The sequence below is a fragment of the Trichosurus vulpecula genome, chromosome 6, assembly GCF_011100635.1.
Source record: "Trichosurus vulpecula isolate mTriVul1 chromosome 6, mTriVul1.pri, whole genome shotgun sequence".
Lineage (NCBI taxonomy): Eukaryota > Metazoa > Chordata > Mammalia > Diprotodontia > Phalangeridae > Trichosurus > Trichosurus vulpecula.
Genome location: NC_050578.1, coordinates 200,667,973 through 200,695,624, shown reverse-complemented (window position 1 = coordinate 200,695,624; position 27,652 = coordinate 200,667,973). Strand labels below are relative to the sequence as shown.

The 27,652-nt window shown below is 43.0% G+C and overlaps 1 protein-coding gene across 1 annotated transcript in view; it reads right to left on the bottom strand.

Moving 5' to 3' along the window:
• Positions 1 to 27,652, bottom strand: part of NSG1 (neuronal vesicle trafficking associated 1) — a 44,836-nt gene that overhangs the window by 12,556 nt on the left and 4,628 nt on the right. The window contains exons 3-4 of the mRNA XM_036762818.1: positions 22,986 to 23,102; positions 5,089 to 5,199 (exon numbers count right to left, since the gene is read on the bottom strand). Coding sequence (XP_036618713.1) covers positions 5,089 to 5,199; positions 22,986 to 23,102 — 228 coding nt within the window. The remainder of the gene's footprint in view (positions 1 to 5,088; positions 5,200 to 22,985; positions 23,103 to 27,652) is intronic.

Sequence of the window (27,652 nt, the reverse complement as noted above, 5' to 3'; positions counted from 1 at the left end):
CCAGGACAGAAGATAATGAGAGCATTCTCAGAATGTTTACAGCCTTATCCTTTCAGACTCTCCCTTATTCTAGGCATTAGAAATCTATTAATGTGGCATAAAAAAATCACATTGGCTTTTTTGGCTGTCAAGTCACCCTAATTGAGGTTGAGCTAGCTGTCCACAAAAACTCCCCAAGCATTTTCATATGATTTATTTGTATTACTACACCCCTTCACATCCCAGGACTCGTCCTGCAGATTCAGTATGGTACAGCAGATAAATCACTGGGCTTGGGAGTTGGGAAGACCTGGATTCAAACCCTGCTTTATTAACTTACTGTGTGACCCTCAAAAGTCACTTATCACTGAGGCTCAATTTCCTTATTGGTAAAAATGAAAATCTCACAGGCTTGTGAGAACCAAAGAGGAGAGCAAACCTTAAGGCTCCATGTAAATATCAAGTATTAGTAGCAATCGAACGTCCACTTGTTTCTCATTAGACAAGAATTTCATGTTTAGAACACCAACAACCATGGGAAGGTTTATAGATGGGCTGAAAAATGTGATTCTTTGTGCACTTTGTCCCCTTTGCCAGCAGTCTGCCATTGTCACTCTAGAAGCAGAAAGGGTCCCTCGGGACTTGGGGCCATTTGGGATTTTTCTACATTTCATGCATCGCCATGATCACAGAATTCATCACCAAGGGGCCAGTCTAGTGGTGAGGAGCCTGTCTGTAATTTTAACTGGGCTGGTCCTCAGAAAGCAGATTTGATCTGGTGCTAGGATCATACTCAAAAACATTTCCAGCCTAATAGAACCTGTTTGGGCTTCTACTCCCCACAAACCCAATGTCACCTCCATGCCATGGTGAGGCATCAGAGTTAGAAATATTATTATTACTAATATGATTATTATTACTTGATAGGTTCATTGGTTGCAAAATATTATTCCTATTAACTTTCATTTTCTTGGGCTCAGTCCAACCTTCTAGACTATCAAAAACCTTTGTGGATACCAACTTTGCTGTCCAATGGATTTACTATTCTCCCAGCTTTTTGCCTTAAGTAAATTTGATAAATATCCCAGTTAGGCCTTCATCAGCGTCATAAATAAAAGTATTGAATAGAACAAGGCCACCGGCATTAGAGACCTGAGGCGCTCCACCAGATACCACCCTCCAAGTTGAAATCAAGAAGGTTTAGGATCCATTCTGCATTTTTAACAACTCATTGTGCCCCGTGGGGCAGCCGGGAGGTGCAGTGGGCCTGGAGTCAGGAAGGCCCGACTTCAAATCTAGCTTCACATACTCACTAGCTCTGTGACCCTGGGTGAGTTCATTGACCTCTGTTTGCCTCAGTTCCCTCATCTGCAAAATGGGGATGATAACAATAGCACCTTCCTCCCCGAGTAGCTGTGAGGATCCGTGGCATGGCAATTGTGAAGCACTCAGCGCCATGCCTGGCACACAGTAGGGCTATATAAATGCTTCCTGTTATTACTGTTATTGTGAATCGATGGAGTTATTGTAGTTTTCCCTTAACAGGAAACCAAAAAATGGGAGAAGCCTCTGAACCCACCTGGAAGAGAAGGGATTTAGGATTAGGTCTAGAATAGGTTTTGGAATTAACAATTATGTCCTTGTTGTTATTCACCTAAGCTTTACCATTGACTATACATGTAATATAGAGCCAGTCTCTAGCTGTCTGGACCTCGTAGGATCGTAGAATCTCAGATTTAGAACCTAGAGGTCACAAGGCCAACCGCAGGTGAAAAGAATGACTCACAAAAAGGTGGAGGGACCTGCCCTGGATCACACTGTTAGTAAATATCTCAAGGGTGGGATCTGAACCCCCATCTTCCTAATTCCAAATCCCAGTGCCCCATCCACTACACCGTGTCCTTGTCTCTAAAATAAGGAAGTTGGACTTAAAATCACAGACGTCGCTTCAACTCTTGATCTCTAATGCTGCAATGATACTTTTTATTGAATGTTTTGTTATTTCTTCCCTTGCTTATCCAATACCACTGTTTTTGATGGATAAGGGAGAGAAACTGGTTTATTCCTGGCCAAGCTAGAAGAGTTCAGGAATTCTAGATTCTCCAAGGCCAGTTATGGAAAGGGAATCAGTGAAAGAGCTAGCAGAGCCACTCGTCAAGAACAGGTCATACCGGACTAACTGGATATCCCTTTGGAGCAAGATTACTAAACTAGCAGGTGGTGGGAATGTTGTGGATAGAGTTTGCCTAAGTTTTCGCAAAGGTTCTAATAGAGTAGCTAATACTGTTCTCATGGAGAAGATGGAAATCTGGAGTCTAGACAACAGTAAATATGTATTCAGATGTATTCAGAACTGGTTGGATGGCTTGGACTCAATGAGTAGTTGTTAATGGTTCAATGGCCATATAGCAGCAGGTCTCCAATGGCATATCCTAGGGATCTGGGCCATGGAACATCTTTGTTAATGATTTGGATAAAGACACTGAGAGATGTTTATCCAATGGGCAGATGACAAACATAAAGCCAAGAGAGATAGCCAGCACACCAAATGAAAAAGTCGGGATCCTCAAAAATCTTAACAAGCTAGAGCATTGGGCAGAATCTAATAAAATGAAATTCCATAGCAATAAATGTAAAGTCTGCCTTTGGCACAAAAAATCAGCACCACGAGTACAAGGTTAGGAAGCTATAATTAAAACAACATGATTGTGCTGAAAAAAGATTTGGGAATTTTAGTAGATGACAAGTTCAGTGTGAGTGTGACACCTCTGGGAATGGTGAAGTGAGAATCCCACTGTACTCTGCTCATCAGTCCTCATCTGGAACCCCGTGTTCAATTCTGGGCACCAGAGTTTAAGAAAGTCATTGGTAAGCTGAAGGATGTCCATAGGAGGGCATCCAGGATATTAAAGAACCTTAAGCTCATGCCTATGAAATTTGGTTGGGATGTTTAGCCTGGAGAAGAAATGACTCAGTAGCTGCAGGATGGCTGTGTTCAGGTATCTGAAAGGCTGTCGTGTAGTGGAGGGACCAGACTTGTTCCTTTGGAACTGGAGGGAAAAATGAGTGAAAGTTCCAAATCTGCTAATTTAGGCTTGATGTCAGGACACAGTTGCTACCACTTAGAGCTGTCCAAAAGTGGAAAGGGCAGCCTTGAGAGGAATGGTCTTCAAGCAGAGGCTGGACAAGTACTTGTCACTTATGGAATAGTAGGGAATCCTTCTGGGCATGAGTTAGACCAGATGGCCACTGAGCTCCCTTCCAACTCTCAAATTATGTGGCTACAGTTCTCAGAAAGGACCTCAGAATCCATGCTGCTCTTTTGCTGCCAAAGGCATTTGTTGACGGGTAGACAACCATGTTGTTACTTTTTTGCATCCCCTGTGCCCCCAGCACACAGTAATACTCAATAAACCTTTTCTGACTAAACACTTATCCTGAGAATGCCTACAGTTCAGGCCATCTGTCCCTCTTCTGTGCCATACATTTTCAATGTGAAAAAAATCCAAAGACCTGCTTTTCTTTCCTAGCTCACATTTCAGGTTTTTACTCTTTTCTTAAAATGTATTTATAACTCATACCTGTATTACTCAGCTCAAGAACACATGAAAGGAATTTGTATGAAAACTCCCTTGATTTGTGTGTGCATGCTACATTAGAAAAAGACAGGTATTAACCTGCACGTACTCTCACTTACAATTAATAGTGGCCATTGCTGGCCGCTGATATCTAATACCCTCCTAATTCACAGTTAGAGTGGGTTTAAGTCTCTTCTCTGTCGATTATTAACCATGTGACCTTGGCCAAATAATTGGAGTCAGGAAGATGTGGGTTCCAATCCACTTCTAACATTATGGCCATGGGCAAATGACTACCACTCTGAGTCTCAGCTTCTTCATCTATATATTAGAGATTGCACCAATACCTGTAGTCGCTACCTTGCCAGGGATATTGTGAGGTTCAAAGGAGATAGCGTATATAAATCACTTTGCTAACTGTGAAGTGCCATATAAATGTCAGTTATTATTATTAAACCATTTCTCCAAGCCTTTGTTCCTCATCTGTAAAGTGAGAATATTTCACACCCCTATCTCAAGGGCTCTTACAAGGATCAAGTGAAATAATAGATATGAAAATGCTCTGAGAATTGTAAAGGACCGTACAAATTTATGATATCCTTATTTTCACAATTATTATAAGATTGTAAGCTCTTTGAAGGCAAGGATTTGTTTCATAGCTGGGTCCCCAGCACGGCACATAGGCACCTGATAACTGTTTGTTGAGTTAAATTAGAACTATATATTATCCTTAGAATACAGGGCATAGAGCGTTAGGGCTGGAAGAAGCCTTAGAACACAGGGTTCAAACCCCACTTCTAGTACTTCTTACACACGCGATTCTGGCTGAATCACTCCCTTTCTCTCAGCCTCTGTTATAAATGAGGGCGTTGAACCAGATTTTCTCCAAGGCCCCTTCCAATGCCAAAAATCCTACGCTCTTATCCAACCCCTTCATTTGCCAGATAAGGAATAGAAGAGAGGGAAATGGTTTAGCCAAGGTCACATAGTGGCAAAGATGGAATTAGAAGTTGAGGTCTTCTGCACATTTCTATATTTCAAACCAAGTACTAAATCTAAATTATTTATTTCAATTAGCCCTAACATTCAATTTATATGTGCTCTCCACCATGGTGAGAGAATTTTAAGTATGTAAGAAATTCATTCCATTTATTTAACAAACATTTATTAAATGGCTATTTGTGCTAAACTCTAGTGATACCAAGGCAAAATTAAATAGACCCTGCCTTCAAAGAGTTTATATTCAAAAATGTTACATCAAGGTAGTATAGTTGTGCCAAAGTAACAAGGGATTCCCCAAAACACAAAGAAGAAGAGGGGAACAGCTTATTTGTATGGACTGACTCCCAAATGGGGAACAATCCCCACAATCATATCTCCTCAAAGGGAAAAATATATGCTTAAATTGAAAAACAATACTGATCGTTGGCTGAACTTGGGTTCACCAGATTTGAGGAAGACAGAAGTACAGCCTATATGGACCGACATGATCATGAATCCCCAGTGGCTCTTGGGTGACATATTGCTTTACCTTAAAAACAAATCCTTCTGGACAAGTGTGGTCATACTTGTAAACCTTGTAGACAACCAGAAAAACAACACAGGTCAGGAATGCCAAGGCAAACAGGACCAGGACTGTCACCTGCAAAGAGAGACAAGAACATGAGAAGAGGGCATTTGTCATTTGGGCTCGTGCAATTCCTATTTGACTCTCACTGATAACAAGAGCTGCGGTAAGGCCTCACAGAATCTCATCACAGAGCTGCAAAGGACCTCAGAAGCCATTTAGCATAAAGTACGTCAACTGGAATTTCCCCTACAAGATCCCTGATGAGTGGTCTTCCAATCTCTACTTGAAGGCTTCCATCATTTGGGAAGCAGCATGATAGAGTAGAGAGGCAGATCATACGAGCCTTGGGCTTTTATGTCCTTGCCTTGTGACTTACCACATGACCTTGGGCAAGCTTTGACCTCTGAGACTCAGTTTCCATATCTGTAAACTTGGAATAATAACACTTGTACCATCTATCTTACACAGCTTTGAGATAATCGATGGGAAAACCCTGCACATTCTAAAGCAGCACACATATTTAAGTGACTATTATTACTGGCAATAACAACTCACATTTGTAGAGCATTGTGAGGTTTATAAAGCTCTTTTATTACAGTGACTTGGAAAGGACACTATAGTTTAAAGAAGAATTTAGGCAGTCTGCCTGGCTTGAGACATCAGGCTTTGAGCAACTCAAACAACAACCAGAATCCAACCCAAAGACATATAACTGCACAAACTGTGACAATCATGAAAAGTTTAAAGAAAGATGTTTAATAGGCACGCATCTGTTTATTGACACCTATATTGAAAGTCTTCCTCTGAAATCTCATTGTGACATGGAGGTGGCCCTGGGTCCTTGAGAGCTGTTGTAAATTAAGTGTAAGGGCTGGCAGAACCTTTCAAGTTGAAAAGGCTTTGAGTATAGGCCTGGTGATGGACTGTCGATCTCTCATCCAAGAACCAGGCTAACTACGGTGGCAGATGCTCATCACCAAAATATTGGTGACGAGGTAATGAATTTTGTTGATTACAGCAACTCATGAAACCTTTTGCTAAGGGACTGAAACTGGTGCCCATACTGATTACATAACAGATGTTTTGAAGTATTCCTTAACACAGATTTTCAGGGAGTCATGAACTTTGAATATAATCTAGTCTATTTCCCACATTTTATAGTGGAATATAGTTATAGTTAAATAAACTGGGGCTCAAAGATGGGAAGGAATATGCCCAATGGTTTTATAGCAGCAAAGGCAGAATCAGAATGTAAAGTACCTGACTCCTAGTTCAGGGCTCATTCTTCTATGCCCTGCTGCCTCTCAGGTAATACGATACCTTACAAAGGTCGTCTTGGGCACCCTTTTTTTCCTCAAAATGTCTCAAGGAACTTAATCATATAATTAGAATCCAAGTTTTTCTCCCCTCTATGCCCAGCAACTGCATCATCTCCAGGGGCAACCGATCAGCTGGTCAGCAGGGGGCAGTGTCACTAGCCCCAGAAATTCAACAGACATAGAAACAAATGAAATCTGGGATTACAAATCAGGCTGTTACACCAAAGGTAACACTACTGGTCTTCTAAAATGTGCCAGATTTTTAACAAAGGCAAGTCAATTAAATTCTCTGAGGCTTAGTTTCCCCATGTGTCAAACAGGAATGATACCCTCCAGGTCCTACTTTGCATCAAATGAGATAAGGAAAGGAGTGTGTCATGGTGGAAAAAGCACTGGATGAAGGGAACAGAAAACCCAAAATTGAGTGCCCAGTTAGGTGGATAAAGTGCTGAGGCTGGAGTCAAGAGGACCTGAGTTCAAATGTGGCTTTGGATACTAGCTGTGTGACCCTGGGCGAGTCACTTAACCTCTGTTTGCCTCTGTTTCCTCTTTGCAAAATTAGTGTAACAACACCACGTCCCTGTCCAGGTTGTTATGAGCACAAAATGGGATAGTATTTATAAAGCATTTATCACAATGCCTGGCACACATTAGGTGCTGTATAAATGGTAGCTATTGTTATTAGCAATGGCTTCACTACTTAATAGGCAAATCGCGTTGCCTCTTTGGGCCTCAGTTTCTTTCTCTGTCAAATGAAGGTGACCAGACTTGAAAAACCCTAAGTCTTTTCCACGTCTAGTAAAGAGATTCCGGCCATACGTAATTTGTTAGAAGCCTGAACAGACCTAACTCTGCTATCTCGGAATGCCCTAAATTAACTTTTAGAATCATCAGTCCTCAACACAATTATTTCATTATTTATCCCGTCTGGAAGCAATATTAAGTCACATTTACTTAGGAAATCTATCCAAGGAAAAGCTATTAACAGCTGGTAGAAGACAAAGGGCTGTCTTCCTGAAGGACAGAGGAATGCACAGACACAGGAAGAAGAGTTCAGAATAAGGGGAGGTTTATTTATAGGGAAGGTGGTTGTTGTTTGTCCTTCATTCTCAGAGGACCATGACATCAGGAAGGTGACACCGTGACATACAAGTGAACTAGATTGAAGTGAGGGAGGGCTGTGCAGAGTCACCAGCCTCACTTTCTTCTCAGGAGTCGTCTGGGTCCAGTGGCCAGATATAGATCAGGATGACTGGAGATGGCCCTGGATGCAGTGGGAGATCTTGGCCTTTTTAAGCTAAGGCCTTTAACGGGTCTCAGTTTGTCTGAGGCAGTGTCCATTCAGTGATTAAGGCTAAATAAGAAATGAGCCAGAGAATGGCCTCTATTACCTAGTGAAAAAAAATTAATAAATCTGGGAGGGGAAGAACATCAGGGTTTCTGACCAAAACGGAAACAATTGCTATTTACATTCACTCTGAGAGCTGAATGCTAAACTCTACCAAAGAGAACCTAAATGGAGAATGGAACAAACCATCATCATCATGTGCTTGAAGGGGGTAAATATCATAGGGCAGTGGCAGATCATTTGCTATGGGACATACAACAGATGAGTTCCTAAAAGCCATATTTAGCTCTTAAATAATTGCCGCTCTAACTGTGAGAGGCACGGTTCCTTCGGTCTTCGAACACTTTTAAACTATGCCCTTTCCCATCACCCGACGATTTTTCCAAATGCCAATCATGAAACTGGAAGGTACCTTGAAAGTAGCTATTCCACCCTCCCACCAAAAGCCAGAGTGTTCTCTACTTGCTCTCCCTCACACACGGCACCCTGCCTCCCATCTCCTTGTCTAAATGAGATAATATTTGTAAAGAGCTCAGCAAAGTGACTGGCACATAGTAGGTGCTTAATAAGGCTTTCCTCCCTCCCTTTCAATCTCCCTCCCTCCCTTCCTTCTTTCTTTACTTCCTTCCCCCTGCTCACTTCTGCCATTAAATGGCCCTGGCTTCCTTTGACACTTGGCTCAAATCCCACCCTCTTCATGAGGCCCTTCCCAGTCCCACCAGACACTTAAGCCTTCTCCTGTGATATCATCTTCCATTTACTCTGTATGTATCTTGTATGCACCCTGGTTTTTACATGTTGTCTCCCTCATCGGAATGTGAGGTCAAGGACTGTTTTTGCCCCTCTTTGTATCCTCAGTGTTTAGCACAATGCCTGGCACATAGCAAGTATTCATTGATTGACTGTTTTTAGTTAAAGTGGCCATGCAGTCCCAGAGTATTTGACATGGAATGGATTTAACCAACATCCTACCTGGGAGAGGGGCAGCTAATATAGCTGTATATTATACATGGTCTACATACATGTCTAGTATGGAGGATCCCAGAAATCTTAATGCTCTTTGAAGCTACTAAAATTTAAGCTGTTAAAATTATATTAAGACTTTTGGAAGACCACATATACATACATATATATATATATATGTATGTATATATGTGTATATATATGTATGTATATATGTGTATATATATGTATATATATATGTGTGTGTATGTATATATATATATATATATATATATATATATGAAAAGATGTTATGGGGAGGGGATTGGGGGAATGAGCAGCTAGGTGGCACAGTGGATAGAGCACCTGGTCTAGAGTCAGGAAGACCTGAGTTCAGATCTGGTCTCACACACTAGCTGTGTGACCCAGAGCAAGTCACTTAACCCTGTTTGCCTCAGTTTCCTCATCTTTCAAATGAGCTGGAGAAGGAAATGTCAAACCACTCCAGTATCTCTGTCAAGAAAACCCTAAATGGGGTCATGAAGAGTCAGGCACGACTGAGCACCAACAGCAGAAACTTGGTGTAGGGCACTCAGGACACATAGCAGGCTTTGTAAACAGAACCAAATGGAATCTGAGACAGCTTAGTTTCATGGAAAGAGCACTTATTATAAGACCTGGGATCTGCTACTAACACACTGCGTGACCTTTGGCAGCTCACCACACCAGGCCTCAGTTTACTCACTTGTAAAATGAGGATGTTTGGCCTAAAAGATCTTCCAGGCCCCTTCTGGCACTAACAGCGTACATTGTCTAAATCTGAGTACTGGAATTGTCCGTGCACAGAATGACAAACTCACCTTATGAGATTCATGGGATTTACTCAGGGCATCGCAAAGGCATTTTTGAGCAATATCGTATCTGCTAGGACGAGCTTGGCTCAAAATGTAATGCAGCCAGTGGAGGGCAGCTTGTCCTTAACGGGGCTCTCACTCACTCTTCATTTCTTTGGCCCTTGCAGAAGCATCAGACTGCATCAGCCAGGACTTCCTGCTGGCACACCAGTCACCCCTTGTCTCTAATGGGCAGCACTGTCATTGTCTGCTCCGTCTTTTTACATAAAGCATCAGCCTGTCTCGGTGGTTTATTTGTTTGTTTGTTTAATAATATGGTTGGTTTAAGCCTCCTTCCTGTGCTTATCGTCACCTAAAGGTACAATATTTTCATTTTCAAAAGCCTCTACTGAGTGCTTATTTTACGACGTGGAAACAAATAGCTGAATGCCGACTCTGCATGCTTAATAGAAGTTGGGGCTCTCTGGAAATGGAAGGGACTGCTAAGCTCCCTGGGTCACAGCACTTGTGCAGGCAGAGGCTGGAGAACCATGTGTCAGGATCAGGTTTCAGAAGAGATTCGTGCCTCAGGTAGGCAGCTGGACCAGATGAATTCTTGGATGGGAGACCTCAGAGATTCTATGACTCTGCTGAGAGAGAAGGCAGTGGGCCAGGTAGTGAGGGGAGATCTGGGGGTAAGCACAGGCGTCATATCTAGGGAACACCAAGAAGAAGGGGTGGGGGAGTGGATGAGATGGTATGTGGGTGGTCCAGTTCACAGAAGGAAAGAAAAGGCCCCACTGGGCTGCTGGCAGTGGACATGGCAAGGAGGGGAGGGATAGAGCAGACATTTCAAAGGGAAAATAGATGGGATCTGGAAAGAGAGAGCACTTGGCCTGGTAGTCCCAGAAGCTGTGTGAATCCTGCTTTGACTCCCTATTTCTTATGTGACCATGCGCTAGTCCCTTCAATTTTCAGTTTTCCTCATTTGTGAAAGGAGAGGCTGAACCACATGATCTTTAGGGTCTGTTCTGGTTCTAAATCCCATGATCCTTGGTGACTAGTTGACTGGCTATGAAGAATGGGGGTGGGGGCAGGGAGAGACTTAATTATCTTTAGATAATTAGATGACTATGTACATACAGCATGGAGGAGTTCAACGTAGATCCAAGTATATGATTCTGCCATTTTGAACAAAAGAAATATGCTGATGTCACCAAACTGGAACAACCCTTAGTTCAACTGCATCATTTTTGACCAATGAAACTGAGACCCAGAGAGAAGTGGCCAGTCCAAAGTCACTTACAGCCACCGAGTAGACAAAACAGGACCAGAGCCTATGTCCAATGCTCATCACTCCCACCCCTTCAACCACAGTTTCTTGGGGATAATGATACTTATACAGTCTCCCCACATAGGGGTTGTGGATAAGAAACAATTGAGATCTTGAACGTGTAAATGCGAAATCTCTCAGAAGCTTTTTTATTTTTTGAAGCGCTATCCACTCTGTGTAGCAGGAATTAAATGTTTGCTTAATAAAAACTGCAGGGCACTAAATATTATAAATTCAAAGGGTAGGAAGGGATGGGAGAAGGTTTATCTTGGTGGATTGTGGGAGAGCCTGAAGGTTAGCATAGGGATGTTGATTATGTATGTAATCAAGCAGGCAGGTGTGTCCCACCTATGTGTGCCACCTCAGCCCCTCTTAATTCTAGGGCCTTCCCTCTCTTATTTCCTATTTCTCCTGTCTACAGCTTGTGTGTGCCTATTTGTTGCTTGCTGTCTCTCCCATATGATGGTGAGTTCCTTGAAGGCAGGGGCTGTTTTTGGCTCTTTGAGTATCTTAGCGCAGTGCCTGGCACATAACAGGTGCTTAATAAATGTTGATTGACAGACTGAGCATTCTGCCTCAACTAAACATTCTGTCTGCATTGCTGTTTCACTTAAGAATAAGCACTTCCAGTTTGTAAAGCACTTTCTCTACGATGAACCTTCAGAGCGGGCAGTATGCCAGACCAATAGGTCCAACAGGACGCCCTCATTCCCTTCATTTACTCAACAGGCATATATTAAGTGCCTACTGTATTTAGTACACTATATAAATCACTGGGGGAAGTGGGGAGGGGACACCAAGCTTAATATAACATCATCCCCATCTTCCAGACATTTACAATTTGATGATATAAACTATTAACTACAATACAAATTAAAATATAGTAAATGCATAAGAGTATCTAGTGTTATGAAATAAATAACTTACAACTGGGTGAACATTTGAGCCAGTCCTTGAAGGATATCAATCAGGTAAAAATAGGGCACAGCATTCTAGGCAATACATCCTAGATCCTGGCAACAGTGGGCACACAGACAAGAAAGCAGAGATGCTATCCTCCATCCCACTGTGGATAGGGGACCCTGGAGTCCAGTTTAATTAGAATACAGCAAAGAGGACTCCGGGGGATATAGCTGAAACAGTCTTTATCCAACATAAGAGTGCCTGGGAGCAATGGGGTTACCAAGAGTTTAGGACAAAATTCAGATGCTGAGAAGGGAGGAAACAAGCATTTATTAAGCACCTAATGTGTACCAAGCACTGTGCTAATTGCTTTACAAATATTATCTTTACAACAACACTGTGATGTAGGTGTTATTATTATCCTGATTTTTATAGTTGGGGAAACTGAGTCAGAGAGAGGTTAAGTGACTCGCCCAGTGTCACACAGCTAGATCTGAAATCAGGTCTTCCTGAGTCCAGGTCCAGCTCATCATCCACTACCTCACTGAGTCCCTCTGGCAGGAGGCAGAAGGTCTCTAGCAGTATACTCACTCTGTGGTTCTGGGTTGTCTTTAGTCCTCCAGTTTTCAGGTCATCCAGGAGCCAGCAAGCCCTTACAGAGCAACTGTTATGTGTTACAGCCCCATTAGTTTGTGAGAAAAGTCCCTCTCAGACCCTCAGGCTTCTCCAGTAAAATAGCCCCTGGATGAGAAGGAAGGCATCCTATTTGAGCCTGTTAAATTGTTCTTCACACAATGTCTGGAGACATTTAAGCAAATGCTAATGACTTTATAGTGCATGGCTTGTACCATCTGGTCTCCCAAGAGCTGAGCTTCAAGCTCATGTTCCTTCAGACATATACCGATGTCAAGGATAAAGACTTGTAAACCATGTTGCTTTTGTAAGTAATCACTTTATTTGCAACGAGGCATTTCCTTGCATACTGAAGCATATTACTAGCAATGACTTGCATGGGGAAAATGGTCTGAAAGACACTGCTAAGGACATAAATGACCAGAAAAAAGGGAGGTGGGCCGGTAAGGAACCAAGAATGGCGTAATGGATGGACAGCCTGACCATGGCACTAGAGACCAAAAACTATTCAAAAAAACAGATGGTTAAAAGCCCCTATGGAAGATTTCTACAAGGGACCAGAATCATCAAGGAATCAATGAAGGAAATAACCACGCCAATGGAATCATGGATCTATGGAAGTGTTTTCTCTAGAAGTAAACTAATTTTCATCCTCTGAATTTCGGAGTGGGGGATGTCTTCTTTTCCCCAAGAATTTGCTACATATTTCAACTTAATATAGTACCAAAAACTTTGCAGAGTTCTCTGGCCTTAGCTTTTGCTGGCCTCATATTACAATGCCATCCAGGAAAATGAGGGAACTCTAATGTTTACACAAAATGGAAAGAGTCCCAGTAATTTCCTAATTAAAATACACTAGAGGCTGACTATAACACCATCCTCAGGTTCTATGTCATCAGACAGCCTTGCGGGTCAAACAAGATCCTTTGGGTATTTCAGTACCTGTGTTCCCTTGGATGAGGACTAAGAAGGCTCGCTGTGGAACCCTGGCTAAGTCACCTCTCTGGTTCTAAGTTCCCTCATTTCAAAAGTGAAAGGACTGGATGATCAGTCAGATGGATGTCGTATTTTTTTTGCTAAAATAAAGGAAAGAGTCGGTGCCTCTCTGCTGACCAAATGATTTAGTACTAGGAACAAGAATCCCTATCTTGGGAGGCCAATAGACCTCAGACCTCAGAGTTTTCTTGCTCTTCCTCCTCTCCCTTCTCCGTTGCTGTCCCCCCCAAAATCCCACCACTTCATTTGGTCTACCCCCATTTGGAAGCCAGTCCCACCCCCTCATTGCTCCTCTCATGCTTCCCCCTCCCCTCCTCTCCTAGCCCTTATCTACAACATGCTGTTCCAGGTTTAAAAGACAACAATTAGATAATCTGATAAACCATGGCAGTGATATGCTAACGGGAGAAAACTATAGGAACTACTCAGGGACCCCTTTCACAAGGGCCTTCTGGAGACAACTGATTATTTTTCCCTCAATCTATTATATTAATTAGAATAATTTAAAATAAATTTTTAAAGCATAAAATCTCTCTAGAATCTACTGAAATATATGGGTGTAGTCCGTGAACTCCACGGTAGCACAGGAGTGACCGTGCATTCTTGAAGGCCAGGCCAATGGACCTCAAGCTCTCTGCATTCAACTATACTGGAAAACCTTTCAATGTGGGCCTGTCGTTGAAGAACCAGCCTGGTTAAGGGCGGAAGGCAGGCCTTCCAGTGAGGAGATTTTTTGGCAACAGCAATTCACTAATTCATACTAAGGTATGAAGGGATTTTACTCATCGACGGAGGAAATACCCATTCCCCCGGTGTTGTTATTGTGCGGTTGTTTCAGTCGTGTCTGATACTTTGTGATCCCATTTGGGGTTTTCTTGGTAAAGATCCTGGAGTGCTTGGCCATTTCCTTCTCCAGTTCATTTTACAGATAAGGAAACAGAGGCCAACAGGGTTAAGTGACTTGCCTAGGGTCATACAGCTACTGCTAAATCTGGGGCTGGATTTGGACTCAGGTCCTCCTGACTCCAAGCATGGCACCCTAACCATTGTACTACCTAGCCACCATTATAATACAATATATACATACATACATATAATATACATATACATGTATACACATACATAGATATACATATACACGGATATAGTGTCCCAAAGTGGATAATTCTAATGTGTGGTTTTCTAAGTCACTGTGCAGCCGTAGGGATCCCTTTCTATTTGAGTTTTACACTACTGGCCTAGATCACCCCTAAGCTCCCTTGCAACTCTAAGATCCTGATGATGTCTAAGGACCACTGCCTAACACAGGCTGGCCCCAAAGTCTTGGTGCTTAGCTTAAAACTGCACTAAGGAACCTCTGTACTGAATCAGACCCTAAAACTAACAGGATGACACGGCTAGCCCAGTGGCCTGTCCTACTTCAAAACATTTCATTCTAAACATCGAGTGCTTTCATGTGCAGCTCACCAAACATTTACTGAGCACCCACAACGTGCAGGGGAGAGGACTAGGGGGTGAGGGAGACCCTAAGAGGAGGAAGATAACGGTTCCTCTATGGAGAGCAGAATATCCACGTAAGAGAGGGCAGGCACACAGGGCCTCTTGGAGGGAGTGGCAGCAGAGGTGGGCCTTTAGAGACAGGGGTACAGCAGCAGCTCCCCTTCATACAATCCTTTATGATTTACCAACCCTGCACTGTAGGCAGCTGGTGATGCAGTGAGCAGAATCAGGAAGATCTGAGTTCAAATTTGACTCTAGACGCAAGCCATTTCGCCTCTGTTTGCCTCAGTTTCCCCAACTGTGAAATGGGGATGATAACAGCGTCAACCATGCAGGGTTCTTGTGAGGACCAAATGAGATAATGTGTTTTAGTGCTTGGTGCATAAAAAAACACTATAGAAATGTTAGCTATCGAAGGAAATACAGCTGTCACTGCCCCATTTTACAGATGACAAACAGAGGCCGCACAGCTAGATTTAGAGCTAGAAAGGACCTTGGAGATCCTCCAGGCCCTCATTTTACAGATGGTGAAACTGGGTCCCAACGAGGCAAAGTCTGAGAACTTCTGCCTTCGAGCGTCTCTAATCGTTAGAGCTAAAGACCTTATTAAATGACCAGCACCATCTGGCCCCAAAAGCAGGTGGGTATAATTAGAACATAGGAAATTGGTGTAACTCCCAGGGAAAACAAACGTGTTGAAGAACAAGAAGGCCAAAGGGAAATTTGCGGTTCTTTTTTTCTTCTTCTTTGGTTGTACAGAGCCCTGCCGCCGCGTCGCTGGAGAAACTCTCCTAAACTTCATTGTCACCTTTTACCGTGACAGCCACCAGAGTACCCATAGTAACTATGCAGGCCACGGTCGCTAAAAGCCCTCTGAACAAATGGAATTATCCAAGAACCAGATCTTTTGTCTGACCTTTGGAAATGATGCATGTTCCGTCTGCTGCTTCTGAAACCGGGCCACAAATACACTGGAAGTGGAGTCAGCGTTCAAACCCAGCCTCTGCCGGTGACTCCCCGTGTGACTTTGAACAGGTTACTTTCTCTCCTTGGGCCTCGGCTTCCTCATTTCTCAAATGAAACCACTAGAGAAGAGCAGCAGAGTTCTCAAAGTGTGGTCCGGGGACCCGGGGGGACCCCTGAGACTGTTTTAGGGGATGCATGAAGTCAAAACCATTTTCAAAATAATACTAAAATATCTTAAATTCTAATATGGTAAAAATATTGATAGATATAACCCACATAAGCAAAAGCTCTTTGGGGTGAAGGGATTCGTCAGTGATTTTTGAGGGTATGAAGGGATCCAAAAATGAAAAAGTTTGAGAGCTCTTGAATTAGAGGATCTCTAAGACTCTTAAAAAAAAAGCAGGCTCTACAGCTCTAAGGTCTATGGTTCTGCTTTTGATAAACAAACTACCCTAAGGCAAGTGCATCCCTAGAAGGCCAGTGAGCCTAGGGAACATCGTATTGCCTTGCCATCCCCACCCCCTATTCTGTATACTAATTTTCAGAATTTTAAAGAAGAAAAGGATCTTGATGAATATCTATTCTAGTTCTTCCCATCTTACAGATGAAGAAACTGAGTCCCAAGGGAGCTCAAATGACTTGCCCAAGGTCACCTAGCAAGTTAGTGATGAAGCCAAGATTTGAAAGCAGGTGTCCTGATGCCAGGCTAGTGCCCTCTCTCCTACACCAAATCACCTTCTTGTTGTAGTTCAGACCCCAACAGCTATAGTGAAGCTCGGTGTTTGATAAATAATTGCTCACTTATAAGACAGAAGATTTAGGACTTCATTACCTTCTACAGGAACAACTGGTATTCTTTATCCAGGTGGAATCAACAAAAGTCAACGGTGACCTTGCAAAGGGTACAAAATGGCAAAGTGTTCACTTGGGGCTGGGGGTGGGGGTGAGGATGATGAAGGTGCTGGTTACGGGACAACCGTTTGGACACAAGCCCCAGTGACGCCAGTGCTCTTCCATGGTGGACAGCTGTGTCCAGAAGACTTTGGTTTCTCCCATTTAAAGCTGTGCAGCCGAAATTCAAAGTGTCAGGCCAGTGCTTTCCACTCAAGATTCCCTCCAAGTAAACAGTGCTTCCCTCTAGTCTTTGTTGGTCTTTAAGCCCAGCATTTGGTATGACACGGCTGAAAGCCTCAAGACCTTTCTCATACTGACTGAGAGTTAACGCCTTATTCTCCCCTTGCTTAGCGGTCACACACTCTAGCCCTGATCATGGACTAGAGACAGCTCTGCACAGAGGCACATTGCCCTGGGCCATGCCAGCAATCTCCTTCTTCCAGGGTCCTCTGGGCATGCTCCACCTCTCCTTAGATGACTGCCTGTTGTTGTTTTAAGTACAGATATGCCACAAGTCTGCTGCCCCTTCACCAATCCCTCCCATGCCTACCCTCAATCCTGGTCCCTGGTCCCACTTTCCACCATTTGCTCTGGGAGCAGTAATCAAATCAATATTACTGTTGCTACTGGAAAGTGTGTGACAATTGACCATTCTAGGTTCCAACTCACCTCACAATCGGTGATTTCCTAAACCAAAATTCCTTTCCCTAGCCCACATTCCTCTATACTCATTGTCTCTATTAGAAAGCAGGGATTACTTCACATTTGTATTTGAATGCCCAACACCTAACACAGTGCTGGTACAGAGTAGATGCTTAATACATTTTCTGCTTGCCTTCCTTCCTTCCCTTCCTTCTTCCTTCTCTCCTTCCTTTCTCACTTTCTTTCTTCCTCTCTCCCTTTCTTTCTCTCTTTTCTTCTCCCTCTTTCTCTTTCCTCCTTCCTTTCTTCCTTTCCTCCTTTTCTTTCTTTTCTTTCTTCCTACCTTTCTTTTTCTCCCTCCCTTTATTTCCTTCATTTTTTCACTTTCTTCCTTAGTGCCTTCTTTCCTTCCTTTCTTTCTGTCTTTCTCTCCTTCTTTCTTTTCTTCCCTCCTTCTTTCTCTCTTCCTTCCCTCTTTCCTTTCTTCCTTCCTCTCTTTCTTTTTCTCCCTCCCTTTATTTTTCCTTCTTTCACTCTTTCTTTCTCAGTTCCTTCCTTTCTTTCTTTTTCCTTCTTTCTTTCCTTCTTTCTTTCTTTCTTTCTCCCCTTCTGCCTTTCTTTCTTTCCTTCTTTCCCTCTTCCCTCCCTCTTTCCTTTGTTCCTTTTTTCCTTTCTTCTTTTTTTCTTCCTTCTTTTCTTCTTCCTTTCTCCCTCCCTTTCCTTCCTTCCTTCCTTCCTTCCTTCCTTCCTTCCTTCCTTCCTTCCTTCTCTCTCAGTTTAAATAGTGCCTTCCTTACAACAAGCCTTCTGTGTAGATAGTGCAAGTATTACCATCTCCATTTCACAGATAAGAAAATAGAGAGGTAGTGATTTACCCAAGGTCACATGGTCCATACATAACTGACTGGGAATTAAATTCAGGTTTTCTGATTTAAAGTGTACTCTCCTCCCCACAAAACCCCTCTGCATTTCTGCTGAGTAAACTCCATCTTTGCAAAAGGTGTCTGCAATCGTCTACCACTATGAATCCTTAAATATTTTAGATAACTACCCCATGGTTGTGCCCAAAAGGCAGTGCGCTCAAGTCCGCTCAGTCTGAGTCTGTCAACAACTTCCCCTCTGCAATGAGAATTGGAGTGCTGTCGATCTGCAGCCGTGTGGGGACTCGAGGGCTATGTTCTGTACAATGCTTAACACAGCTGACGGAACACAAAATGAGTTGCATGGCAAATGAACAGTGAAGGTTATTCAGGATATCAAAATGTATACAAGACTTTTGAGCACCACAGCATTAAGTCTTCCTTACTGTTAAATGCCAAAGAAATGGTATCATCCTCTATAAATATTTAACAAACGCCTCTTGAAATGCCCAAGGGAATTATTATTAGCAAATGTGTTGGGGGGGGGGGTGCCGGAGAAAAGAACAGGCAAGCTCACATTATATTCAAGGTCATTAGGACTCCAAAAGATACAAACCTACCACAAAATCATTTCTGACAAGAGTCAAATTGACATATTCACTGGAGCATCCGCGGCCATGAGTCAAGTAAATGTCATTTTGTCCCTCGAAACATTTTCCAGGCTCTCGCACTGAACTTCAAACAAAAAGTCAGAGGACTGGTTTGGGAAACTTGTCATGCAGACAAGCCAGTGTCGTCAAAGTCAGAATGCCACCAGGTAAATAATATATCTTATAATTATGCCAAATATTTAACTTCCAGCAGGGATAGTACTTTGGCTCTTGGAGGCAGCAGCAGCCCGGGAGCACAGTGGTTAGCAAATAATAAAGACCCTGGAGAAAACCCCAGACTGCTACCCCTCTGCATCTGCATATTTATAACCTACCATCAATAATTCAAGATAGGAAAGGGGTACCTTGAAGTACCCCTGCAAATGCCCTCTGCTGTTGGGTCAGTATTATATTTTCTTAATATTTCTGGTCATTTGAGAAATATCTTGAGGCTTGTTTTTTAATATAAATATATCTTCAATTAATTAAACTACCATTTCCGTAATTGATGTTAACTTCTTCAGAAGCCTGGATGTAAAGCCACCACTGCTGTGTGACGCATGCTGCAATTCCCCCAAGACAAAATCCTACGAAACCTCTTCTCTGATGCAGGAGTTACTTAGCAACGCAACCTAGCAACCTGGTGGGCAGGGATTAATCCCAGAGTGATAATCATAAATATACAAAAGACATTTTTTAAAAGTGTGCCATCCAAAGATATAGACTAATAATATGCTTTCAAGGCCAGTTTTCTAAGTGTTCTGCTGTACAATTAGAAATGGCTACCCAAGAGGGAAACGGTTCCTTTATTTGTTGTTCAGATGCTCCCAAATTAAGATTATATTTCTTGTATTGAAAAGCCGGCAATAAAAAGTAACAAGGGAGTCACCATTTCTGCACACATGTGCAATATCAGGAGTTTCTGGTACTATTCCCAAAGTGGAAAACTAACTGATGAATGGCAAAAAGAAAAAAAAAAGCCACCACCGTATGTACGGCAAGAGAAGCTATAGCATGGTCTCATGGAGAAAGCACAAGCTTGGGAGTCAGGAGACTTGGTTACCAATGAAATTTCCTCATCTGTAAATTGAAACGATCTCTGATGGCTGTTCTGGCTCTAAAATTCTGCAATATCCTTGATTTCTGTCCTAGAGTTATATTTACACCAACTTTTCCCCATGTATTCTCTGACTTCAGGGCACACCATGGCCCCAGATCTACTGCAACGTCACGGAGCTGCTAAAATAAATTAATAGGTCTCATTATTTCCATGGATTCAGATCTACTTTAATACTTCAGAAAAACAGTGATTTAATCAGTGGAGTGGAGGAAGGGGGAAGGGGTGCCTTCTGCTACCAACACTGAACCTAACGCCTCCACCACACAGTCTACCATTTTCATAAGTGGCTACGGCCAAAAAAAAAAATCAACTGGTAATCAACCCTGTGGTAAATAGGATGAGCCCCTCTACACTTAGCTCAGCTGGTCCTCAGACGACAGACATTCTATCTCTCAGTGGCCCCATCCTCCAAGCCTTTCCAACCTGATTGAACCTGGCAGGGCTTGTGTTCTGTTGGCATTGCCTCTAAGAGCTCAAGGTCACCTTCATGCCTCCATTAGACACTGGGCATTGGAGGCCAAGTGGAGTGGAGACATTCACATGTACCCCATGTCAAACTACATCTCCTAAAGCATAATGGCTCCATTTAATAAAAACCTAATGTGAAAAGCATATAAATGTCTCTCTCTGCTCTCCACCGTGCCCCCCCGCCACCCCAATCACTATTAGAGGGAAGGTTTCCTACATTTATAAATGTTTCCAAGTAAAATTAATCCAGAGGCACGCTAAAATACCAGAGCCAAAGCCTCAAAGCAGTAAGGAGGGGCAAAGAGGGACCCCCACTGGAATCAGTGTCAGGAGACCTGGGCTCTTCTCTCAGCATTGTCACTCAGCAGCTGTGTGACTTTAGAAATGTCACTTAGTCACAAGTCACAAACCTCGGCCTCCTCATCTGTTAATTGAACAGATTAAATGGGATGAGCTCTGAAAGTCCCCAAAGATTCTACTATTCTACCGCAATGATTGCTCCCTGAAGTCTTACCAGGCCTCACCAGCCTCAAGCATCCCCTCTCATCCTTAGTTTAAACAGCCACATAGGTCCAGTTAAGTGGAGGAAGCCACACTCCAGGCAGCAAAAACAAGTCACTTCCAATGTCATGGGATCTTTGCATGTGCTCTTCCTCCCACTGGCCTGACAAGGTTTGCCCTAATAAAAGTCAATTAGGTCAGCTGCTTAACTTGTTTTACAATTTCAATAACTCCTTTCAAATATGCCAGGTATCTCATCTTATAAGGCAAAAGCCCTGTACTTGAATCCCGCTTACTAGCTGCATGATCTGGGCCCCTGGAATATCATTATTTATACTGTTTTCCAGGAATGCTTGTTAGGATCCAATAAGATAACATATGTAAAGCCCGCTTTATAACCACAGCATACTGTACAACTATAAATGCAGGCCACTCAACAAATACATGTAGAAGAAGAGGAAGAGGAAGAGGAAGAAGAAGAAGAAGAGAAAAGAAAAGAAGAAAAGAAGAAGAGGAGGAGGAAGAGGAGAAGAGGAGGAGGAGGAGGAGGAGGAGGAGGAGGAGAGAAAAATGGGCTATATAGGTCTCACTTTTTAAATAATTTTTTTCCAGCAAATCCCAGCAAACAACATGGTCTGAAAAGACAAATCATTAGGGATAAGAAGACAGCAAAGAAAGTTCAGTGTCTGTGGCTCACTCTTTGCATTGGCTCTCAGGTAGCAGAACCTAAGAGTCATCAGGAGTGACCTCCCCATCACTTCAGGCCACGAGGGTCCCCCAGAGTCATGGAGGTGATAATTCCACTCTATCCTGTGCTAGTCTGACCAAATTTTCTGTTTAGTTCTAGGTTTCTCACACAAGCCTTTTTTCACACACTTGTCATGAAATGTTAGACATTATGGCTATCTGTATTGCAGTCTTATCTCCCTGCTAATCTGCAAATTCCTTGAGGGAAAAGACCTTTTATCCCCCCAGTGCCTAGAACAGTGCTCTACATATGCTTAATACATTTTTGTAGTAATCCCTTTGAATAAAAGAACATTAAAGGTGACATTCAGGAGCAAAATACTCCTGCAACACCAGTGGAAATCTTGGTAGACCTCAAAGGCATGTATGTAGTTTCTGTCTTCCACTGAGATTCCCTGAGTTATACTATTCAGGCTTTTATATGCATCTTTCTTGTTAGAAAAGCAAACCATTACACATCCAAGGAAAAATGAAATTATGACTGAGAAACAGAGCAAAGCCTTTGCCCAATGATGTCTATTCCAAATTACTTCTCTTCCCTGTTCAGGCATTTGATTCCCATTTTCCCTGTTACTTATGATTTATAAGGAAAAATGGACTTCTCAATTTTAAGGTACTGACCAATTAACTCAGTCAATGTTGCTGCTTGCTGCCCCCAATTCCTTTACTGAAATTAACTCAAATTCTGTTTTAATCCCATTTTCTGCATGGGAAGACACTACCATGACTCATTAATGAATACATTAATGAAATGTCCTTCACTTCCTCCCTGCCTATCCAGCTACTATCTATTCTAACATGAGCTTTCTCTCCTCTGAATTCTTATACAACTCATCTGTACAATTCCTCTGTCAATTAGCTGCACCATGCCTAGGGCTGCTGAGAAGTGATGTCTAAATTTCTAAAATTATGATTCCACTGTCAAAGGACACTGGAGACTTGCACGGTGGCTTTAGGTCATCTGTAGTATGTTTCCAAAGAGTGGTGCAAAGTATGTCAGCAATTGGAGACCTGTATGATCAGACGAGAAGGTGGCTAGTCATGTATCACTATTTTCATGTCTCCTCAACTGGACTGTAACCCCTGGAGGGTAAGGAATGGATTTGATTCTTCTTTGTATTCTCTCTGGTACCTACACAGTAACTTTCCCAGAGCAGATGCTCAATAAATCACTCTGGACTTGATCAGACGATTGACACCTACCTTAAATCTCTCAGAAACGCCTTCTGTGATGCTGATTGTGAATTCAGCTATTTTGGGAGTACGGAATTTCCCTTTCTTTCGATCAGGCTCGTACTCTGTTTTAGTTTTGACCACCACCTTGTGAAAGAAGACAAGAGATAAGCAAGATATTAATAAAAGATAAAAGTAGATGGATGGGTAAGATGACTCTGATACACAGTCATAATTTTAACCATGAAATGAGGTGCTCAGAATTTAATTTTCTTTAGAGAATCAGGAGAATAAGAATGCCAAGATTCTGAGCAAATGCCTTGGTTTTCCCAACTGTGAAAAGTGAAAAAATGCTCTTTCTCTCTCTCCCTCCCTCCCTCCCTCTCTCTCTCTTTCTCCCCTCCCCCTCTCTCTCACTCATTCTTCCCCTCTCCCCCTCCCCCTTCCCCCCCCCAAAGGCTAGCTTCTTATCAAGTGGAATTGGCACCGCAGATAGAGCACTGGATCTGGAGTTGGGAAGACCTGAGTTCAAATCCATCCTCAGACACTTACTGTCAAGTGATTTAATCTCTGTCCATCTCAGTCCCCTCATCTTTAAAATGATTATAATAACACCTGCCTCCCAGGGTTGCTATGAGGATCAAATGAAATGAGAGTCATGAAATGCTGCATAAATGCTGGCTCTTATTAAATCCCTGGTATCTGAGAGCTGGGAGATCCCTGAAAATCATGGAGCCCCTCCCCCCCCACCCCCCTGCTCATGTTACACATGTGACACAATCAGGAAACAGGCTCAGCAGCGGTGAGTGACCAAGGTCATATGGCTGGTCTACGGCAAAGCCCGAGTCTGATTCCCAACCCACTGTGCCTTCCCCTGAAATCAAACTTACTGAGCTGATAGTAAAACTGTGCAAATCACGATTATATGTTAACACAACTATCCTTGTCGTCGTCCCCCCCCCCCCACCCCGCCCCAGTATCCTTGAAGTGCTGGGGCCTGAGAACTGCAGCAATGCTGACCTGGTGTATTCTAGCTTCTCCTACAAAGTTCTGTCTGCATTAAAGAGAGGGAGAGAGAGAGTCATTTGAGTATACAGTCAATTACCCTTGAACTAATGAGGACTTTCAGAGCAAACCACAAGGGCTCACAAGAATTAACAAAGCACAACATGTCTATCTATACTCACACCGAGGGACTGCCCTCCCCTCCTTCTTCCCCACCCACCAATATAAACATTCCCTTTAACTCCAGCGTGGCCCATTCGGCAGAGGCACCAGGTGATGGAAGCATGCTATTCCCACAGATGATACCAAGACAGTCCAAGGACAAGGAGGGAGTCTCTTGGCAGAGACATCCCTGGGGTACCAGAAAATCAGGTGATCCTCCTGGGCTGTGCCCTTTGCCAGTACACTCTACCATTCCACTCCCCACCACCCCCATCAGGTGACTCAAGGAGCTAGATCTGAAAAAAGCACAGAAGGAAGGAAAATGAGAAAGCTCCCTAGCTGGCAGAAGAAAAAATCAAAAGCTTGAGGTTCAAATACACACAATTAACCCGTCCGCTGTCTACCGGCTCTAAGGCCCATCTGGTGGGACACTCAAGTCTCACCAACTAATCATTGAGCTACCCTCCCATGACTTAGTTTTCCTTGTATACATTTTCCCTGGATGTTTATTAAAATGACCTGACCCCTCCTAGATGAAAATAGCTGAGCCCCAAATCTTCAAGGACCGGCCAAGGTCCCCGGGCCACCCGCAGCAATACCCAGCCTTTTGGGTGTCTCCATGGTACCCCAATGTCACAGTCTTAACAGTAGAAAAAGCTACACTGCCCAAAGCCAGGAAAGGGGTAATTATTGCTTTTAGGCAAAGCAGCAGTGGGAGTGGCAAGGAAGAAGCAGATGGAGGAGATACTCTAGGGACATAATGAGGACACTCGGCCACCAACTGGATTGGGGAGAGGAGGAAAGAGAGAGGGGGGAAATGGAAGGTGGCACCATTAGGAGCTGGGAGGGGAAGAGAAATGATGAGCATCACTTCCTGGGGATCCCACTGTTTTTCCTGTTGGCACAACCTAATCTTGTTCCAAATAGCTTTGGGGTTGAAATAAATCAACAAGCCTGAAACCTCAAGATATTTTAAGGAGAGAAGTCTTTGGAGAGGCTGGTCTGGCTCAGCCTGAGATGAGGAAGATGCTGAGATGAATCACCTGATAAAAACTGGCCTGCCTCAGGTTAGACTGTCCCTCCTTTGGTTCTGAGCAATGAAGAGGAATTAAGGCAATCTTGGTTCAGCCCCACAGGCAAGGAGAACAGCTCATTGTTTAAGTCTGGCACCTGGTCACCAGATGGCAGGCACCTGAGCACCAAAAAGGGGAACAGCTGATCGGAACAAAGGCTCTGCTATTCTCTGAAAGCCCGAGAAAGTCCCAGAGAGGTCCTGTTTCTCGCCTCCCAGTACAGCAAAAGCATCCCAATTTTGGAATCAGAAGCCTTGGGTTCAAATTCTACCTCTGACACTTACAACCTGTGTGACCTTGGGCAAATTACCTAACCTCTCTGGACCTCAGTTTCTTCATCTGTAAAATTCAGGGGTTACGCTAGGTGGTCTCTAAGTTCCCTTCAAATCTAAGTCTATGATCCTTTGATCATAAATCTTTGCAGGGCACGTGTGCTATGTGAGATCCCCAAGTATCTTAGAACATGTCAAAGAAATCACTGTGAATGATTTCTCACATAGTCAACAATCCATCTTTATCAAGGTACTTCAACACCCATTAGTTAGGAAGTACCTACTACGGTCAAGTCCCCGTGGCAGGCACTAAGTGTATAAAAATAGATGCCTACAGCTCAAGCTTTCAGAGCTATGCATAGTGCTGGCTCTGGAGACAGAAGACCTGAGTTCAAACCCTGACTCTACCATTTACTGCCTACGCAATGTTAGGGGAATCCCTTAATATCTCTGGACTTCAGTTTCCTCATCTTGAAAGCTGAAGAGTTGAAATTACTAGATAATCTCAAGTCCCTTAAAAAAAATCTATGATCTTGTAATCTAACAAGGTGGAGAGGGGAGGGGGAAGGGGAGAACACATACATCAAAAGTGTCAGACATGGGACCCACAGGCTCTGAGGCTTGCCCCATACCCAAGTGCAACCTGAACCAAGTTAAAATGTAATTGGGAAATATTTAACAAAATAAATAAAGAAAAGTTAATGTCAAAACATGTTTTTCTAAGTCAATATCCTCCCAGAGGGATCCTTATGAACAGTTTAGTGGCCATCTTTTTCTATTTGAGTTTGACACCACTATGCAATTACCAGGAAAAGTGACTTAAAAGCACTGGAGAGGGCAGAGCACAGCTCTGTGGGAAATCTGAAGAGGAAGCCAAATATTCTAACTGCTGATGGTTTTTTTTTTACCAGAGGGATTCAAAACACTGAACGGTCAGTCTTGGGGAGAAAAATATCAAAGTTATTCTAGAGTTCATCAGTTTTTGAGAAAGTATGTTATGTTTTCTCAAGGGATGGGCACAGTATTACTGTTACGAGTGGAATGTAATCTGTGACCAAGCCAAGAAGAATCCACACATACTTTTCTTGCCCTCCACATCCTTCTCATTAAATATACATAACTGATGGGTAAATTCCTGAATCAGACAATGGAGAAGAGCACAGAGATCCCTGGCCTCAGAGACAAGGGCCTCCCCCACTTCCCCACTTATTAGCTATAATTGGGTAAATCACGTCATTTCTTTGGGCCTCCTTATCAGTTTCTTCATCAGTAAAATAAGAGAATTGGACAAATGACCTTTAAGATGCTTCCAATTCCAAAACTCCTTGACTTTTTTTTTTAATGTCAGGGGTCAGGAGTTCACAGAATTTCAGAACGGGAAAAAGCCTTAGACGTCATTTAAGCCAGCCTAGAAAACGAGTATAATAAATACCCTGTCTACCACAAAAGTTCACTGTGACCAAAGTGCCATATAAACTGTAAACTGTTACATAAAAATGGGCTGCAGTCATTCCTTGCATAACCCAGCCCAAACCCATGCCATTTTACAAGAGCACCATTAATCCAGGACAGGCACCCCCTACCTAAAGTCAGTAACGGGTTCCATGAAAGCCCAGCATTAGGTGCCAAGAGCGAGGTGATCGAGATTCCAAAGGAACAATATTATAAATGGAACAGGCAATGGTAGGAAGGTGGGGTTTCCAGACCTTAGCCGCAGGTTTGTTTAACGTGCATTAATGCCTTTTGTTGTGAAGGGGCTTAGGTTGGGGCACTAGCCCCTACTGTATTAAAATTAAACCATGTGGAGACCTTGCTTTAGCATCACGTGGATGGTCACCCGAGCCACGAGCCACAGCACAAGAACCACCGTTTCAGTGAAACTACTTCTGTAACACTGCTTCAGCTCATTTCAGGTTTTCTTTGAAGCGCTTCTCAAGGTCAGGGGCCACATTCCTGTATTTTTATCCTTATTCATTCTACACTACAAGTTCCACCAGGCCACGGGCCATATCTTCTTCATGGCGCACAGATCAAGCAGCTGAATTTGCTGGGTCTTTATGTATTAGGGGTAAAAGACATTATGCTGATAATAAAGACAGCTCACATTTATACAGAGCTTTAAGATTTGCAAAGCATTTTGAATAAATTACCTCAGTGAGTCTCAGAGAATTTAAGTGTTTTGCCC